At 30.7% G+C, this 20,494-nt stretch overlaps 1 protein-coding gene across 3 annotated transcripts in view; it reads right to left on the reverse strand.

Moving 5' to 3' along the window:
- The window catches only part of LOC132743284 (acetylcholine receptor subunit beta-like 2), a 35,537-nt gene extending 15,043 nt beyond the window's left edge, over window positions 1-20,494 (reverse strand). Inside the window, exons 1-9 of one of the 3 annotated variants that reach the window (XM_060731822.1) lie at window positions 20,273-20,494; window positions 14,485-14,624; window positions 13,662-13,706; window positions 13,016-13,125; window positions 11,916-12,021; window positions 9,975-10,099; window positions 8,640-8,755; window positions 7,994-8,185; window positions 5,995-7,353 (exon numbers count right to left, since the gene is read on the reverse strand). In XM_060731822.1, the coding sequence (XP_060587805.1) occupies window positions 6,857-7,353; window positions 7,994-8,185; window positions 8,640-8,755; window positions 9,975-10,099; window positions 11,916-12,021; window positions 13,016-13,125; window positions 13,662-13,706; window positions 14,485-14,624; window positions 20,273-20,333 (1,392 nt within the window). In that variant the 5' untranslated portion in view covers window positions 20,334-20,494 and the 3' untranslated portion in view covers window positions 5,995-6,856. Of the gene's footprint in view, window positions 1-5,994; window positions 7,354-7,993; window positions 8,186-8,639; window positions 8,756-9,974; window positions 10,100-11,526; window positions 11,633-11,915; window positions 12,022-13,015; window positions 13,126-13,661; window positions 13,707-14,484; window positions 14,625-20,272 lie in introns of those variants that run through there. The other 2 variants (XM_060731820.1, XM_060731821.1) reach the window with 2 other exon arrangements.

The following is a 20,494-nucleotide window of genomic DNA, read 5'->3' on the forward strand; positions in this document are numbered from 1 at the left end:
CATGAACTATGTGCTGTCATATACTGCCGAAAGTTTAATTTATGTTTCAGATTAAAATATTCTGGGAGTTTCGTCATGACTGGAATCACGTAGATGATGCTCATGTTGTTGGAAGACGTTAAGAGCTTCACCATACGCACAGTATGCTTACAAAAGACATAGACACTTAAAGCTTCTGTTGACTACGCTGACGTTAAATTTACACGTTTGTGAAATTCGGGTGATCATTGTTTGAACATTAATGAACAGGTGATTTATTTCTATTAAAATAAAAGGTGTTTTATAATGATAGGTTTAATGCATATTCTATCATAAAAGTATGTGACCTATGTCGGGGCATACTTGAAACATTTACTTTTAAGTTCTACCGATATTTCGAAGTCATAATTTTCCTCATCAGCCATTTGACAAAATTTCGCCAAACCTTAAATAAAATATCAAATCAAATTTGTCTTCTTGTTTTTGTGTTGGAATAATATAGCATGTGCTAGGTTATAAATGTATGCAATAACATTTTTATTATTCATCAGTCAGATTCAATTTCATGTTTTCATCAGAAAAGATAACATAATTATTATTTTAAGATAAATTTCTTATAATGAAATGAACTACTGAAGTTATAAACTGTCAGAGAAAAAAAACATCTGATAGTAGTCACTAAATATAAATATGAATTTGACTCCGCCCACTTTCATATTTATTTTCAAACATCTATAACATACCAGAAACGTGTATGACTGAAAACACTTTTTTAAATTGTAACAAAAATTAAAAATTATTATTATTATTAGTAATAATAGAGCGCTGCAACATTTAACAGAAATTGAAATTTGTGCGACATTTAACGTTACCTTTGCGGCATTTAACGGCAGACGATTTTGCGACATATAGCAGCGGTTGCGACATTTAGCGGTAATCGTGCGACATTTAGCGGCATGTGCGACATTTAGCAGCGTTGCGACATATAACGGCGCCACAAGGTATAATGCACTCAGATTTTTACTATCTGCGCTACTTTTATACAACGGGTTTTTCTTTTCTTTTTAAAGAAGCATTTCCCAAGATCCATTTTTCATAAAAATATTGATAATGTATTTATAGGTAAACTATTGTGAATTGAACAAAGAAAATATTTTTTACATTGCAATTAGCACTTACAACACATGTTATTACCGCAAAGAGGTGATATACAATAAAATCAAAATTACCCGACTCTGAGTTCGTAGCGCAATAGAAATATGGTAAGAAATGCTGAACATCGGTCATTAATCGCAAATAATATGTAAATTATTACTTTTATCTTGAATCTTTTCACTGTTCTTAAAATCTCAATACCTTTTTATTTTTTTTAATAGTTTAGTTCATCTTGAGGCATACAGCTTTGAAAAATATAAATATATGTATGGTTAACACACTAACATACATGTAATTAGAAAAAAATAAAGCTTGAGGACTTTTGTTTTTACAATATAAGCACTTAATTACATTTCCAACCATTTTCATCGTTTTTAGTTTTAAGTTAACGTTTTTAATTAAATCTTTCGTATTTTGTTTTGGATTTAGAAATTTTGAACAAACGTACAGTGTAACACCGCACTTTGGGGTCAAACGCACTTTAGGTACTTACTAATTCTAATCGATAACCTTTACGTATATTTAGACGTATCATATTAATATAATTATGCAAACGTTATGAACAAAAGGCCGAAACTGCACTTTTAATATTAAGAAATTATCAGAAATATTAGAAAGATAAACCCCTGCTGCGACATTGACCTTTTACAAAGTAATATGAGTTTTTCACGTGACATATTGTCTAATTAACTATTTGTTTGACAAAAATATTTAAAAGAATGAATTGACAGAGTCCATCAGGAACCTTTTGTTGAGTCTTTGGAGGGGATATATTTAATTGGACAAGTATCCTATTTTAGTTAACTCATGTGATTGTAAAATGTCATTTTATTTCGAAGCCCTCCAAGGAAAAAAGGATAAATAGAAAGAAAGAATTAAGACCACACGATATGAAATAGTTGAGTGTAATAAATTAATCATCCTATAATATTAAAGCACTGAAAAATAGCAAATCATTAGAAACGAATATTGCATCTGCCTGAATTGTGTGAATTATATTTTTGTTTTGCATTTATTGAATTTATTTATTATTTTTCGTCGTCGTTGTTGTTTTCTTTTTTAATTTAATTCTATTTTACATACTCGTATGTTTTAAGAGTACGTAAATAGTTGCAATACTTCGCCTCATAAATGTTATACATACGTATAGTCTAATTCATTTGCAATATTTCTTTGATGTGTATAAAATATGGTAAAGCGTAGATCCCTTGAAAGCAATGAAAATAACAAAATTACATGAAAATTGCAGAGTCTGTTCATGAATGATATAATAATGACAAAATAAGCGCTATTCAATCTTCAACACATAATGTGTTGCAATCAAAGGTCCCGAAGGACAAGCAAAAATTACAACACTGAGGTGAGATACAGGACAACATTTTACTGTACACCAGCTATTGTGAAGTAATAAAATCTGGTAAAGAGTTGGCAGCAATGAAAACAACATAGCCAAAAGCAGTCAAATAGAGTGAAAAAAAATCTTTTTGAAATATATTATTTAGTTTAAACTTAATTAATAGTACCAATTACGTGTAAAATTGATATAAAATAATAGGTAAACGCGATGGTCTAAATAAGAATCAGTGCCTCCTAGTATCTACTTGTGCTTGTTGCACGGTTTTTTACGTTCATTAGTTGATAAAAATAACATTTGTCTGAAATTACAATTATAAAACTAAATATATATAATAAATGCATAATTATAGGATTAAAATGTAATATTATTTGCATACATCGTTACAAATATTCAAAATTATAACGTAGTTTATAAAAAAGGTTTCGTTTTGAAATATGCAACGGTTTTAATATGGTTTATTAGCTCGATGCTTCACTTTTAATAAAATATTAAAAATTAAAGTAAAAAGTGTAGAAAAAAAATTCCTCAATGGCCTGAAAATATCCTGGAGGGAATCAACTTTAATTTCTATTCCTTTGCTATGACTTATATTTTATTTAAACTTTATTTTACAAATCATTTACATATAAAGAGACATGCTTGCATTGTATTACCTTTTAGAAATCGGTTATATTAGAAATATTTAGAAACATTCGTTCTTGAAATGATAATAAAAGTTAAATGTTTGACCACTTTTATTCCTATTCATATATAAAAAATCATGCAATGTATACATGTATATGTTCAATTTTCATACTACATGTATGCATTTTTTCTTAATTTCACTGAAAGTTTTATATTGTCTGGTACGATATGAATATGAAAATTTTAATGAAGTATTTACTTATTCATATCAAAGATAGTATCGGGAAAATACTAACATCAAATAATAATGAATGCTCCCTTTTAAAATTATAGAACAATTTATTGTATAAGAAATTCTTTGAAAAAAATAACATAGGGTTTAATCTAGGTGTTGTTTACTATAAAAATACGATTAAATAAATAAAACTGCATAAAAAAGAACATTATTTCTTAACCAATGGAAATTCAAAGAACTCAGGAGAGAATAAAAATGATCAAAGAAAATGTTTATTTTACCTCCGTCAGAATGCCATCCAAGAAGTCCTATCAGGCACATTAGAAAGGTTGAAAGAAACATTTCTCTTTTTCTTTTAATTTTGTGATAGTTTTAAATTTCACTTAAATTTCATTTTTACAATTTTAAAATGTTTTCAATACATACTGGTGGATTTGACGATCCTCCACTAATCATTGCGCAGAATCGTTTCAACCCATAACGGGATCCAGACAGTAGTGTTCGATAAATGTCTGGTAAATAGTAACAAAACAAAATACGAGGCCATTAAAATTTCTGTTGTTTCATCGTTACTTTTTTGTTTGATCGTTATGGTAGTGCCACACATTATGTTTACCCCCACCCAGCCAAAAACACACCTAAAATAAACCAACATGGGCAATCTTCATGAAGGTGCAGCATACCCCAGAATGCGCCCGATTCCTATAAACGTATCACTAACACGCAGTGCAAGCTATGGTATTTTCAAAAATGATCAATAAAAATGATCAATAAAGTGTCTGTCATACGTTTAGATTATTCACAAAATTTATCCGAAATTTCTTACTTGTTTGGCGCCAACTGTCAAAGCTTGATTTTTAACTTTTCACCTCCATTTGGAGAGTCACAAATACATACAAAGCTAACAAAATGCTTAGTTTCGGGTAAAAACCTAAAAATTATGTTCATTTGCTAGTTACGAACAAGAAATAATTACAATGACAGAGAAATATCAGAAGTTGCCAGTACCTTCAAAACACCATGTCTGAGTTATTAAAAAAATTGACCGGGGCCATCATTCGAATATGTCCCCTGCCCCCTAAACAGATGTGACCATTTTATCCTAACACCGCCCGTCTTAGCCAATTGGAATGGGGCAGTTAAAACCACTTGACTTGATTCGCGTACGTTGAACCTCGTCTAAAACGACAATGGCTGACATGTCTTCTTATCTTCTTACAAATTTGCAGGGAAGTAATCATTATCGTCACTTATACCATTATACCAAGGATTTTTTTCCTTAGCCTCAGGATAAGTTTTAGGGTCAAAAGTCAGGATGCCATGATTCCAATCGATCGAGAATGTCCGTTCCTTCAGTTATCATATTTTAAGGATTGTATCTTATGAGGTCTGAGGTCTATTTTAAGCCTTTTAAAATTATTTACAGTAAAATTTTGAACACGTTTTTTATAACTTTTAACACACACTTCTTGGTAAGCAGTTTCTTTTTATGCAATATTTACAAAACACTTAAGAGTATGGCTTTATTATTGTTCCATTGTAAGTCATGTTGAAAAATTAGTGTTGACCCAAATAAATTGTCTTTTTTTTCTAATATACAAAATTATAATAATATTTTTACTGACATAATTTAAAGATACTTTCTCGGAAAATTGCCACGTGAATTAAATTTGATCAATACATTTTTGACACTGATATTGGATACTTTCAGAAGTCAAAAACAGATTTTTTACAACATTATGTAAATAGCTTAATGTGTTACCATGATTTTGGTTTTGTATTTCTGGCTGCCAGGCTGCCAGGATGCTAATTTCATAAATTTCGAAGTGTCAAAATAAAAAAAAACAAAGTTCAGTTTTGAAAAAAAAAATAAAGTACGCGATACTGAATTAAGACGTGAAATTGTGTGCTACCGATTCATTTTCGACGGTTTTCATGTTTGTACTATTCAGCTACGCTGCTAACTTCACAAATTTCGAAGCGTCAGAATGAAAAAATTATGTCTAGATAAAGTTCAACATCTTAGAAAATAAAGATCACAATATTGAAAACGGCTTGGAATTATTTAAAGAAGTGTAACTAATGTATTTCCGACGATTTTCATGTTTGTACTATTCTTAGTTTTCTTAAGCTGCTAGGCTGCCAACTTCAGGCTTCTAGGCTGCTAGGATACCAACTTCACGCTACTAAGCTGCTAGGCTGCCAACTTCAGGCTGTTAGGCTGCTAGGATACCAACTTCAGGCTACTAAGCTGCTAGGCTGCCAACTTCAGGCTGTTAGGCTGCTAGGCTGCCAACTTCACGAACATAAAATAAATATGAAAATGCTGGAAAATAACGCACCAAAATAGCAACCCTAAACAGCGAAAACAAAATCAAAAATAAATAATTATATGTAACATTTGTGTCATAGCAGTGATAAAAGGATCACCTTTAAAATTTATTGTCAAGGCATTATATATTGTATAAAAAGTGTACTAAAAAGTACTTTAAAATCCTGTAAGCGTTTATAATTACAACAGCGATGTAAAATGCATTTCTTTATTCAAGGTCCTACAATTAACACAGATTCGACTTGTTGACACATTTTGATGCAAAAAGAGCCACTATCCGCTTTATAAGGACATCACCACTTACATGATGGAACTTGAAATAATATTACAAGATAAATATTCCATTTAATGAAGTTCTAGACCAAATACTTGTGTTCAAAGTTTCAGTCCTATCGCTCACTCAATTTTCCAGTTAATTAACCTAATTGTAAAGAATGACATAAAACCTGAAAACGTTGCAACGCTTTTCACTCATTCAGGCTAATAATAGCATTTTAATACGATTTTCAATTCATTTCTGAGTTTATTTCTTGATTTTCTTTTACATATCTTTCTTTTTTAAGTGCCCCAGCTGATATATGAAAACATTTGAAATTAAACGTTTTATTTTTTTGAGCCTCCGTGGAGTTCCTTTAATAGTCTTATCATTTTAATTCTTGTTACAGCTAACAAATACAAATGTCTGATAACTATCATAATAAAGACTAGAGTACATGCTAAAAATGTATTACATTAAGCATTGTATAAAACTATATCCGGCCGTCTGCAAACAATAGAATATTTAAACTTTTTGTGTATTTAAGTAAATGCACTCTTTTCACTATTTAAACAAATTCTCTCAGAAAAAGGGAGACACACAAAGCCAGAAATATAAATATTATATATGTTGCCGTTAAACCAATGATTCTCTTAACAGTTCAATAAATTTAAAATTTGAACATGTTTATATTTGCAATAGCAGAAAATCACATGTTTACGTCGATTCTAGCACATGTTTGGTTAATCAACCAAACCGGCTTTCCTATTCAGTACAAAAATCGTAGATACATGTAAAACGAAACTACTACAATACTAAAATGTAATAACTAAAAAAATATATGATTGTTGTTTAAGTTTCCGTAACATGTAATACCAGTAAATGCTTTTTACAGCAGAACATTGACCGTCTTTTTGTTCATTTAGCAGATGTCTGGCCACCTGCAGAGAGTGCCAGAACAAAGGTGAAGTTCATTACAATTGTAAATATAAGGTATAGATAGAAGCAGAACTTGTCAAAAACCAGTCCGACCATCTTCCATGTGATGTCACGTTCTTCATCTTCGTTGTCGTCTTCATCTTTAATGGCCTTTGCGACTTTTGGCGACGCTGTTTTAACATCAGGTTTCGTTGCCGTTGTCAGACCTCTCTTCTTCAAGTCCTGGTAACTTGGTGGCCTTATATCACTAAGTTTAATGGACTTAACTGATATCTGACGCACCCCAGATTTATCGATCTTGTCCACGAGCCCGACGCTTGCCATTTTCCAACACAGTACTTTAGCAAAGCATACTGATATCCTTGATATCAACGAGCCCTTTGCTGGGGAGCCCTCTTTGTGGTATAAATACAAGACGATGACTGTTGACATAATACCACTTGCTGCAACAATGAGCACAAAGCCCAACCATAGCGCTGAAATAACAAGAACATTGACATAGATAGATATAGTTGATACATTAAATTGTTTAGAAATAAACATGTAGACAATGTATATAAATCAAAGTGTTTTCTTCTTATCTTTCTCCTTAAGTTGGATAGGACAAATAATCTTTCGTGCGCCTCCAAGATAAAAAGCTATAAACCGAAAGTGATCAGTCTTTGCCAGCCATCAGTACATATATGTAGCTCAATTTATATATATTTTTATACTGAAATCCCAGAAACTTAGAATGAACTTTTTCATATCCATTGCTGAATTTGTGTGATGGTTAAAGCAGCACGCCAATTCTCAAGTAAAATTTTGAAAGTGTAATCAAAAGTACAAAATTGTGTGAAGTGACCAAAAGACAGTAATTTACACATTGCTAACGGCAGGTAAAATCCAAGTTTATTACCAAAAAGAGGTCAAATATTTACCTCTTACTGCGTTTAATCACACAGTAGAAATATGGCGATAAATACTGCAAAATCAGTCATTAATCGCACACAACATGTAAATTATTACTTGAATCCTGAATCTTTTTGTTCTTCTTAAGACCTTGGCACATTTTTTTAGAAATAATTTGGCTCATCTGGAGGCATGCAGCTTAAAGGGTTAGAGAAGAATATTTACCTAACACACTAACGGTTATGGAGGTAGGGGGTATGACGATTGTGAGAAGAACCAGAAGTGCAAGAAACTCAGTGAGAATGTACGTGATTTTCTCCCCCGAACTTATGGGTACCAGGAACACCAAATCGACCAAAAATGACGTCATGACAATCGGCATTATAACATTTAAGTTGTAAAATCCCGCTCGTCTCTCTGCAATAAATAAACATTAATTAATGAGAGTGAAAATAACAGAGTAAAAACAAATTTGAGCTATAAGAAATTCAGTATGGCGAATTTCGTACGCTTTTTGATATTCAGCACTTTTTATTACAATTGTATATGGTAAAGTTTTCACCATATGTTTGTAGCATTTGCGGTAAGTAAAGAATGATATAAAGATGTGTACAGTTTAAAAAAAGACATCAACAAAAACAACAACAAAACCTCTCAAAACATGGGTGATCACGTGACATTTATTTAAGGCAACATTTTTCTGTATCTGTATCTTGCAATTTCCTCCAAAATATAAAATGACTAATACTAGCACTCTTCGGGGGAAGTCGCCCATACGGGCAGCCTGTGGCGAGCATAAACAAACTCAAACACACACGCACGCACGCACGCACGCACACACACACACACACACACACACACACACACTTACGTAGTGCAATCCAGAAGTTAAGCTGAGGGTAGACTCTCAACGTTCCATCAGGAAGATGCTCGGTCAAGTTTCTGTCTTCGATACGCGTGTACAAAATCTGCCACTCCCCGTGTTCCCTGATATAAATGAATAATTACTTAAAATTAGAACAATTACATCTTCTGTAAATAGTATTTTTCTCGATGACATTGTTGTTGTTTATATATATATATATATATATAGTCAATACTTTTAAGTTCACCGAAATTTAGTGTAACAATTCTAAGTTATATGTCATTACATATAAGATCGCCAGCATTTTTCGGTCAATAGTGTTAATTAAGCCCCCTCCGCCCCAACCCAAAAATTAAGTGCCAGTACTTAAATGTCCGCTGAAATATATTTTTTTTGTTTGCTGGCGGTAATTATGCTCAAGCCTTTTACTGATACTTATTCATTCTGCAAAGAAAAAAAACAATACCGTAAAATCCACTAAAATCAACTGTCAGCTCAATCAAGTCCGTCTTTTAAGTTTTTGTCAATACTTTAAAAGTCCACATAAATAAAAATGACAAAAAAATTAAGTAACTTTAAATCAACTACCAATACTTTTATTTCCGCTGAAATAGAAATTTGTTGCCTGTGAATAGATTTAGAAATACAGTAAAATAACTGACATCAATTTTGTTTATTGGGAACTGTATTGTTAAATGCTTTAATAATAATATAAACCTGGTCGTAAATATAAAAATAGACACAGCAAGTATTTATAGGAATTAGCAAAAAAATAAAAACATAAAAATTTTTGGGTGGTTAATAATTAGTTACTAAAGTAATCCTCAAAAGGATATCTATATCTAATTTATCCTTTCTCGTCCAGCATAATCACGGATTATTTTTTGAGGATTGAAGACAGGTGACTGGGTGTGTCCAACTTACTACTCATTCAAAAACTATCCCTTAACATATCTGTTTAATATATTCCAAACTCTTCTCCCGTTAGAAATTTTACAAGTATGTTGTATTTTAAATTGGACCATTCTAGTATTGCAAAATTAATACTATCCGTGGGACACTTATTTTCGTGGTTTCGGTGGGTACGTTTTTCCAAGAATCAAAGATCTAACGAAATTTCATTTCGTCTGCTGTAAGATTATTTGCATCATATATTCTACATTTTATCTTTTGGAAAACGAGACAGTCCATTCAGTTAAAAAATGAGAACAAAGATCAACAAGGCAAAGGCAACGTTTACAGTACGCAGCCCCTGACAAGAACCCACGAACACGTTCTTTGTGACAAAACTACGAAACTTAATGTTCCCGAAATCAAGTGAAATTATAGGAAATTACTCACTGGAAGTCTTCGAGGTTAACTTCTTCAAACAGATGGTCTAAAATGACTTCATCAATGGTATAAGACCAACTCAACAGTTCCACGGCACATTTTTGTGTATCATACGGATAGTAGGTAATATCCACCTGAAGATAATAGAAATTTAAATTTCGTGCAGACAATGTAAGAAAAAAAAGCTTTTATAAATACTCCATTAGGTAAAAAAGTCAACCATTGCATTTATACGTGAATATACTAGATGTTTTATAGTCGGTAGAATTGCAAAAACGGACTGAGCATTCTGCCATACTGTGCAAATCACACAATTTTTGAACGTGACATTTTTTGCAGTGGTCAGAACATAGCTAGATTATAACTTTGTTTATATCAAAGTTTTAAAAATCAAAAACACACGTGCTTATTATTTTAAAGTAAAGCAATAGTAATACAAAAAAAAACATAAAAACGAACATGAACATAATAATTTTGTATGGTGCAATATTCATAATTATAGTAATATTTATTTATTAATATTGTTATTACTCATACATTGTTATTTCATCTAGTGGACTTTAAAAACAGTATTAGAATACTGTTTTTAAAGTTCAGGAGATGAAATAAAATTACATCTTGCACAACAAACAAATTTTTTTCTTTTTATTTTATGCTTAAAAACAAGTTAAAACGAAATTTCCTTAATATTAACGTTAAAATTAAAATCTGTTTCCCCCATTGTGAGTCCCATTTAGACAAATCTCTCATTAAATACAAGAAGTCTTGGGCCGAAAATAAGTTCGACAATCAATGTTAAATGGCGGTGATATTATTCATTTTATTAAAAGGAAATATGAATGATCGCTTGTTTTAATAATAAAAACAAACAATTATAGTAGGAGAAAAAGTCCAACCATCCATCCATATTTCTGTTACTTACTGAGAATTTATATTAGACCTGGCTTTGTGAAATTTTAGCGGCCGCCATTTTTAAAAGTTGTGTATTTCACTGGAGGAAACTAATTGTGTTTGATTCAGAGGGATGTCATTTGGATTTGTTAGTCATACACCTTTTTAAAAGGAAGAAAACTTATTTGAGGGTTGTAACAGACAATGAATAAGTGTTGACAGATGTGTAAACATTCAAAAAGTGGCTAGGAAATTGGAAAACTTGGAATTCTTACGAACGCTGGGTTGTTTACTTATTCTTCGGGCTTATGGATGCCATTGCTCTTCAAGTTTTCATAAAGCATGCGGTATTTATTGCTCGTAGGATACTTAAATATGCCCAAATGTCAAAAGCAGTTTTGCATGTGGAAGGAATGTATTTTTTAGACTGTTAAAATGAAACAAACAAAAAATTGTTGACGATATTTGGTGATTGGTAATTTGAATGAATAGAAGTAAGTTTTCTTTTTTATTACTTTTGACATTTAAGTTATTTATCAATTTCAGCTTTGCTTTTCTCTAAACAGCCTGACACAAATCAAAATTGGCATAATATATTCAGTAAGAACGTGGTCGCTGGGAAATATATTTATATATGAAAACGACTTCATAATGTTGAAGAAGAACCCACCTCACAGTGTGTAATGAACAACTTTGGGGGCTCCCAGTCTATCGTACCATCGTATTTCAAGCGCAGAAGAAGTGCTTGACTTTCAATAATATCCAGATCTTTTAGTCTGTAACATGTAATATCAAATTTTATTTCCTGCCATTTTTAAACAATTTAAATTCCGTAAACTTCCGTTCATTTTCCGTATCTGATACATTACATGAAAGCGTTCGGTTGACAAAGACTTGTTGTTTAATCAGGTCATAGCGACGCTCATTTGAATTGTATAAGATATGGAATATGGCGGAATATGCGGAAATTTGCGAACAAGTGGTCAACGCATTCCCTAAACATTAATTAACTACACCACTCTGCAATGCTATTTTGAGGTATATTCCAAACATTATTACCTCACAATGTGTGATAAACAAAACGGGCGGGTCCCACTCGACGCTTCCGGTATTTTTCACCCGCAACAACAAATCCTCTGCTCTAATCAGTCCAAGATCTTCCAATCTATGACGATATTAAAACATCAAGGTTTGGCGAAGCCTACTCAGAACTTTCAAAAGAATGTCGGTTTCATAATACCATTGCATGTTTTATAAAAAAAGAAACAATGGTTGTTTAAAGTATGCAACCAAAATTATAAGTATTGTGCACCCTTTAAAAGCAGCACAAATATCGTTTTAAATCTATATTGTATTCAAATTTCCCTGAAATACAGCCACCGTTCTAAAATAGGTGCTAGCAGCATGGGATATGGTACACCAGTTATTGGTGTTGTTTCAATAACAGGCAACGATACCTTGTTTTAATATCGATTTGTATTCATTAAAAAGAATTTTTATTTGTTTGGGTCGTCAGACCAAACAAATAATGGTAGCGAAATTTCAGAGCCTAATGCTGTTAATTGCAAATGCCTAAAGTAGTCCACTTTTTTGATGCGGTTACTTCCCTTTATATGTACACTAACGCCGAAAAATTCAGGGGAGATGAAAGCGTAAAGATTGTGAAATGACAGGCGCATTTATTTTCAAGCAAAGTAGTTCCCGAATGGTCGAAGATTTCTAATATTGTTTCATTCTTTATAGATATACATGCTTACAGTAAGCTCTATGATTATTTACATCTGTGTTAAACAACAGGTTTAGCGTCGAAATAATAAGAGTTACAAACCCTAATTTAGAATAATATGGTTTTCTTAATATATAACTTCACCGTGGCCGAGGGGTTTGCACGCTCGCTTCTGAATCGAGAGGTTTGGAGTTCAAATCCCAGTTGAGGCAAAAAAAAAAATAAGTCAAATAAACATTGAATTGACTATCAGTGTTGCAATTAGTCTTATTGCAAATTTACTACAGTTAAAACACTGGAAAGCATTGGTGGCACTATATAAAAACAAATTGGTTTATAATCTCACAACCTTCACCTTTCTGACATTCTGAGACTCAAACAAATTCAGCGCCTTCTGTGCTTTGATTTAAAAAGGAATTAGATTGTTACTTACGCGTTATCAATGATCAACTCAGGTTTCCAAATATTCTCTGGCTTTGCAAAAATGTATTTTATATCATCATTTTCGGTGGTGTTCCACATAATTCTATCGTCATGCCATTCCTATTGCCACAAAATTTTAAGTGCATTTAGTTTTAGTCAATAATGGTAGGTTTGTTCTACCACAAAGAGTAAAGTTAATAGTATTTAGTATCATACGTGACAGCAAACCAGGTAATTATTATTTTTAGATGTTGTTGCTTACAGATGTGAGATAATTGATGCAATATCGCATAACCATATGATTTAATCAATCTTTCTACTAGTAGAACAGATCATTGTTATTCATCATATAAATGTTAAACCGGTCCACCCATCCCCTCCCCAAAAGAAATTACAACACCAAGGTTGAAACCTGTCCGATCAGCGAGGATTTTGGAATGGATCCAAAAGCAAATAAGTGTAGTTACATAGGACAATGTAAGAAATAATTCAGGCTTTTTATTACTTCTTTGAAACATAAATAAAATTTTAAAGTTACATAGTCTTCTAGTTATTATGTAATTCAAGCAATAACAAAATAAAAGAATCGGCATTTTGTAGCGGCCTTGAAGCGTAATGTTTTCTTGCCAATGTCTCAGACAAAAAAGCATACTCACAAAGGTCATCCATCCAGCCAAGGTCAGCTTTTGATCTTGTAAATTCTAAAAGTAAAATTCATATTATATAAATTTGTTTCTTGCAGATAAACTTCTTCAGGTCTTTTAAGCACAAGTTCATACAATAATGCATGTTAAATGGAAATGATTCCTAGTTTTATCTTTACGTTATTGTTATACTTTGAATATCATTTCGCCCATTTAGCTCGTATAATAATAATTACAGCAATAACAACAACAGACAACGATGCAAAATACATTAAAGCAAAATGAAAATGAAAATATATTGTATTGATTGCACGCGTGTAACATATTTCCTGAAATTTCCAATACAACTTTCTGAACACTCTGTAGTATTGAATAGAAAGAAAAGAAAATTACGTACCTGACTAAAATAACTATATAGCAATTCAAAACATTAAAATATTTGAAAAGGCACAGACTCATTCATTATTAAATACATATATTTTGACTCATACCAAGATGTGTGGAAGTTTAGGTAATAGTCTAAAATAAGAGAGCTATATTATTTTGATAAAATAATTTTATAAAAAATTAAAGAAGTAAAATTAATTTGATTTCATAACCTTATGGTAGTTTCTTAAAAGAATAAAATTTACAAAGAATGCATACGATTAGATATTCGTTTACATTAACCGAGCTATTTTAGTATGACGGTGATTTCTTGCATGGTCCAATCGGTTTAATTCTAGGTATTCTGTAATCATTTTAATAACAATATAAACAATAAACGGTAAAAGGTCAAAAGTTTCGTGTATGGCGCTTTCAGAGGGGTTTATTTTTTCGTTCTAAAAACACGTACCAGTTCGTCTATAGCGAAGATATTTAGTCCAGCCTTTATGTGGGTCTGTGATGAAGGTCTTGACACAGGATCATATGAGTCAATATATATAAGACTTTTTCGAATTTTCGTTTCTCCACCTGTGCTATAAGAACAACTCACTGTAAAATAAAATCATATAAGTACTTATTATATAATGTATAAACCATTATCTTTCTTAATTTCTAAAATTGATTTGTCTAATACGGTGTTCCGTTTGGACAATTGGGATTCTTTTATTTCGTCCTGATGAAACGATGATGAAAACACGAAAGTACGATGTTGAAATCGCGCTGTCCAAATCTGACCAGGCTTTACACTGTTGGAGCTTTGATTTTCATCTTGATATTCACAAACTCTGATGAGAGCAGTTGCAATAATGGAAGCTTGGAATGTCTATCAATTAAATATCAATTTTAAATATCTATTTTGAGACAAGACTAGTGACACACATTCAATAAATACAATTTTAATGACCCGATGAATGTTATATATAGAATTTCATCAATTAATTTAATTGCACACAATTTGCCATGCATATCAGCCTTATGTAATTAGTGCAATTAGTTCTAAAATCTCACCGAACAATTTGCTTATAACTAGTATAATTAGGCTTGAAATGTATTTACACTCTGTTCTAGTAATTCCAAATGCATTTGCAGATTTTCAAAGCACAATCAACTAAAATGATGATTTAATTATCACTCGGGGAAAATATCCACGAATACTGGTGCAATGGTACCAAAAGATCTGATATTTGTCCGAGTTTTCTTTTTTCTTTCTTTTTTTTTACATTTTTTTGACCGAAAATAAATAAATGACGAGGTCAAACATACTTTTTTAAGATCCAAATATTTACTTTTCTTTGTAAGCAAATAAGTAAACCGATAAGATATATTCCCAATCATCATTATGCAAATAAGCTGGAATATTAATGGTCTAGACTGTTCATAATTGTGTTAGTATTGTCACAAAAAATGTTCTTAGTGTAAATAAAAAAAACCCGTCTATATGCATTAAATACATAATTATTCAATGGACTTTTCATTACGTTATTACGTAAATTCTATTTCTGTTTATACTAAGCACAACAGCTGCTTGTTGGCTTTGATGTTTTCAGTTCTTTTAATTAAAGCACTCTATATTCAAGATAAAAGGTTAAGTGCGATTAATGACCGCTTTTACAGTATTTTTCACCACATTTCTTTTGCGTTTCTATCGCAGTAAGGGCTATTTTTGCATATTTTGACCTCTTTAGGTAACATGGGTTGGTTGTAAGTGCAAATTGCAATATAACAATTATTTTCTTTACTTCACTTCACAATAGTTTACTGTTTAATACATAGGTCGTTAATGTTGTTTGCGATGTTAAAATTATTTTCTTTGTTCACTTCACAATATTTTACTTTTTAAAACATTTTCAAACTTTTCATGAAAATTAACATTAATGTGGAGGCCTGGTGCTTTAATACGACTATCTATAGTATAAGTATGTTGTTTTGGTACTTTTATACTTATGTATATGTTTCGCTACTAAACAAATTCAGACAATTTCTGTAACAATGCATTTAAAGGTTTAAACTTATACAATTCAACATGGTTTACAAATAGCTCCTTTTCTGGTAGTTTCCGTTTCTTAGAAATCTTTAATATCTAAACCAACTTCGTTGTTTTCCGAAGCAATATTGCGTGATATGCAAACACTGTCGCTGCTATAGATTATATTAGAGCAAATATTTAATCCATTAAGCCATATACTTTATTTGTAAATGCCGAATTCTTTCATACGGATGGTATTCAAAGATATCTGTCAGCGAGAAATTCAGGGTGTGCTCATTTGCGTTCGAATATGTAAATATTGATACAAAAATACATCCAATGGTTTGTTTTATCGAAAATCCTTTTCCGGCATCTTTTTTTAAATATTACGTTAGCACATCTGAATGATTGGTACGTGTCATCACTTAAAAATCGATGTATCTAACGGATCAAAGATTCAAATGTAATAATAAAATTTAAAACATTTGTTAATATTAATAATAATAACATCGATCAGAAAGATTTCATTGGTATACTGAGTGCATTTTTTTTCATTGAAAGCTCAAAGGTTTTCTCTCTGACAAGGCACTATATGTTCAATTTCACAGTAAACTTTAATCTTTTTTTTTCATTTATTTTACATTTTTTTTTAAATTAGTGATATTGCAACGTTTTGTCAAGTATATTAGATGTAAAAAGATATAAGATACAATTCACTCATATCTTACTATCTGTGCTACTTTTATATAATTATCTGATTTTTCTTTTCTTTTTTAAGCGACATTCCTCTAGATTCATTTTTCAAGAACATTTTGAAAATGCATTAAAAAGTAAACTATTGTGAAGTGAACAAAGATTGCAGTTAGCACTTACAACCCATGTTAATTACCGAAAAGAGGTCAAAATATGCAAAAATAGCCGTTACAGAGTTCGTAAAGTAATAGAAATATGGTCAAAAAATACTGCAAAATCTGTCATTAATCGCCACATATCTTTTAAAATATTACTTTTATCATGAATAGTTTTACTTTTCTTTAAATCTCTGTGCTTTTTTCACAAGTTTGATTTTCTTGAAATACCATTGTTCATCATGCATGGCTTAATCTTTGAGACAAAAATGAGAGGGAAATTTTGTTTGTTTATTTGTAAACATTGTGATTTCTTTACTAAAAAATCTTTTTTTGGCTATAGATGGATTGAATACAAGGCTCTTTTTCATAGAAAGTTCTAACTGTGTCCTAAGTCCTAGGACTAATGACCAACTATAGGGCTACCTTAAGACCGTTTCAATAAATATTTTTACCCTTTTTTAGTCTATGATTTGGACTTTAATTAGTTTCATTCTCCTGAAAAAAATTAAGTGATATAAAGGCACAGCTTCAGCCCACAATCTGTTCTATCTGATCCAATGACGGGTAATCATAAATTAACTTTGTTTCTTTAAAAAAAACTATCTCAAAAGTTTTTGGTATATAGCTGATTTTTAACATAAAGTTTTCAAATAGGGCAAAACCAGAAAATTAAAAAAGATGGAAACATTTTTGTTTTTTGCTGTTGTAAACATCCAAGTGATCGGCAATTTTCTCTTGGACAAGAGCCCTATTATTCAAGTTTGGAAATTAAACATTTTAAAATTTTTTAATTTAAGTGATTTGAATTTTTCTAAAATTAGTTGATATGTAAATTCTTCTTTCATAAAAATTGTGATTTTATACGTTTTTCTATTAAGTTTAGTCAAATTAACATTTTTCAAAAAATCAACATTTGTGATTTTAAACCCCCCGTTAATTCCCGAAGGGGTAAATCAAAATGCCTTCTTCTATTAATAGTATTTCTCAAAGCATAACGACTATCTTTTTAAATTTTCAACGAATACATTTGTCATTCAGTTATGTTTTGCGGGCTAATATTAAAAGGCAAATTATGAGAAGGGGATAGTTTTTTGTTTTTGAATGTCAAACTTTGCGTTTTAAGAATTTTTTTTTTTAATTTTAAAAATTATTTCACTAAGCAACTGAAGAAAGAAGCACTGACCATACAGTAATGTAATGTAAACAAAATAGTATTTTGAGTTTTTATGACTAGTACTGATTCACAATGATTATTACAATTGCCAAGAGAACAAAAGAAGCAAAAATATAGCTCATATATATTTCAAATAATACAAGTAATCAAAATTAAAAAAGTTTTTCAGAAAAAAATGATAACATTTCGGATGCATAATGGCCCTTAGAAAATAACAAAAAATCTTTGTAATACTTACTCGTATGATTTCAAGTTTTGTTTTTTTGTTTTTTTTTCTTATAATTTTATTCTATTTTATAATTATATTAATCACAGACATGGATAGCCAAAATGGCATGTATTATTTGTTTATTCATTTATTTTAATCATATCTAAATGATAGATATTCTTATTTTGGCGTTAGTAAAGATAACTTCATTGCGTAACTTATAATATCGTATGTAAATAGTTCAATGCTTTGCCTCACAGCTGTGACAGTCTAATTGCAACATTTATTTGGTGTATATAAAATCTGGTAAAGGGAAAACACTTCGGAATCACTAAAAGCAACAAAATGATTCAGTCTGTTAATGAGGGATCCAATATAATTGAAAAGTGCAAATCCCTCACGCCACCCTCAAGTACAGGCTTCAGCGGTATTCAATCTTTATCACTTAATGCGCTGCAAATGACCAGAAAAATATAACAACAATGAAGTTAGGTACGGGGCAATTTTGCATATTTTATCGCCTCCACGCAGCACTTGACCGCTGCAATTTTGCAGTAATAAAATATGGTAAAGAGGTGAGATCACTCGGAAGCAATAAAAACGACATAGCCTAACTGTCCCGAAAGTACATGTAGTCAAATGGGGTGAAAAAAAACAACTCGTTTTGAAATATATAATTTAGTTTAAAATTATAATGCATCAAATACGTGTAAAATTGATATACAAGTAATAGGTGCACAGTGAAACCAAATATGTTCGACAAAATAAGAATCAGTTCTTCCCAGTATATTCATATATTGATAAAAATCACATTTGTCTGAAATTACAATTATTAATCTAAATATCAATCTTACATGCATAATGATAAGATTAAAGTGTAATATTATTTTCATACATCGATACAAATATTCAAAATTATAACGTAGTTTATAAAAAGGTTTCTTTTTGAAATATGAAATGGTTTTTAATAACGTTTATAAGCTCGAGGCTTCACTTTTAATAAAAGATTGAAAATTAAAGAAAAATGTATGGAAAAAAAGGGGAAGAAAAAAAAAGGAATTCTGTATGACCTGAAAATATCCTGGAGGGAATCAACTTTAATTGCTATCTATATCTCTTTGCTATAGCTTATATTTTATTTACACTTTATTTTACCAATCATTAATATATAAAGGGACATGCTTGCATTAAATTACCTTTTCAAACTCGGTTATATTGATATTTAGAAACATTCGTTCTTGAACTGATAATAAAAGTTTAATGTTTGTTTCTATTTATATATAAAAACATGCAATATATGTGTTCAATTTTCATGCTATGTAATTGTTAATTTTACTGAATTTTTATATTGGCTGATACGATATGATTGAAAGTTCAATCAATCATTAAACCTGCATGCCTCCAGATGAACTAAAATATATCATTAAAATCAAACTTGAGAATATAAGTACCGAGATTTTAAGAAAAGCAAAAAGGTTCAAACTAAAAATTTCCATGTTATGTGTGATTGTTGACCGGTTTTGCAGTATTTTTACCATATTTTTACTGCTTTACTAACGCAGTAAGAGCGATCTATACATATTTTGAAATCTTTTTGATAATTTACATGCAATGTAAACTTTATTTTCTTTGTTCATTTTACAAAAAAAAAAATTCTAATAGATCTACATTTTCAAAATTTTTATGAAAATAAGCATGAATCTGGAGGCGTGCTGCTTTAAATGAAGCATTTACTTATTCAAATCAAAGTTAGTATCGGGGAAAATACTAACACCAAATAATTATAACTGTTCCCTTTTAAAATTATAGAACAATTTATTTATATAAGAAATTCTTTGAAAAATAATAATATAGAGTTTAATCTAGGTGTTCTTTAATCTTAAAAAAGATGAGTAAATAAAAATATAACTGCATAAAAAGAACATTTGTTCGTAACCAATGGAAATTCAAAGAATTCAGGAGAGAAAAAAAATGTTAAAAAGAAAACGTTTATTTTACCTCTGCCAGAATGCCATCCCAGAAGTCCTATCAGACACATTAGAAGGGTTGAAAGAAACATTGCTCTTTTTCTTTTAATTTTGTGATAGTTTTAAATTTCAACATAAGTGATTCGAAATCTTTTACAATTTTAAAATGTTTTCAATACAAAGCCATTCAAACCGGTGGATTGACGACCCTCCACTAATCATTGCGCAGAATCGTTTCAACCCATAACGGGAG

This window comes from Ruditapes philippinarum, unplaced genomic scaffold (genome assembly GCF_026571515.1).
Source record: "Ruditapes philippinarum isolate M1 unplaced genomic scaffold, ASM2657151v2 ctg331_1_1_1_1, whole genome shotgun sequence".
NCBI lineage: Eukaryota > Metazoa > Mollusca > Bivalvia > Venerida > Veneridae > Ruditapes > Ruditapes philippinarum.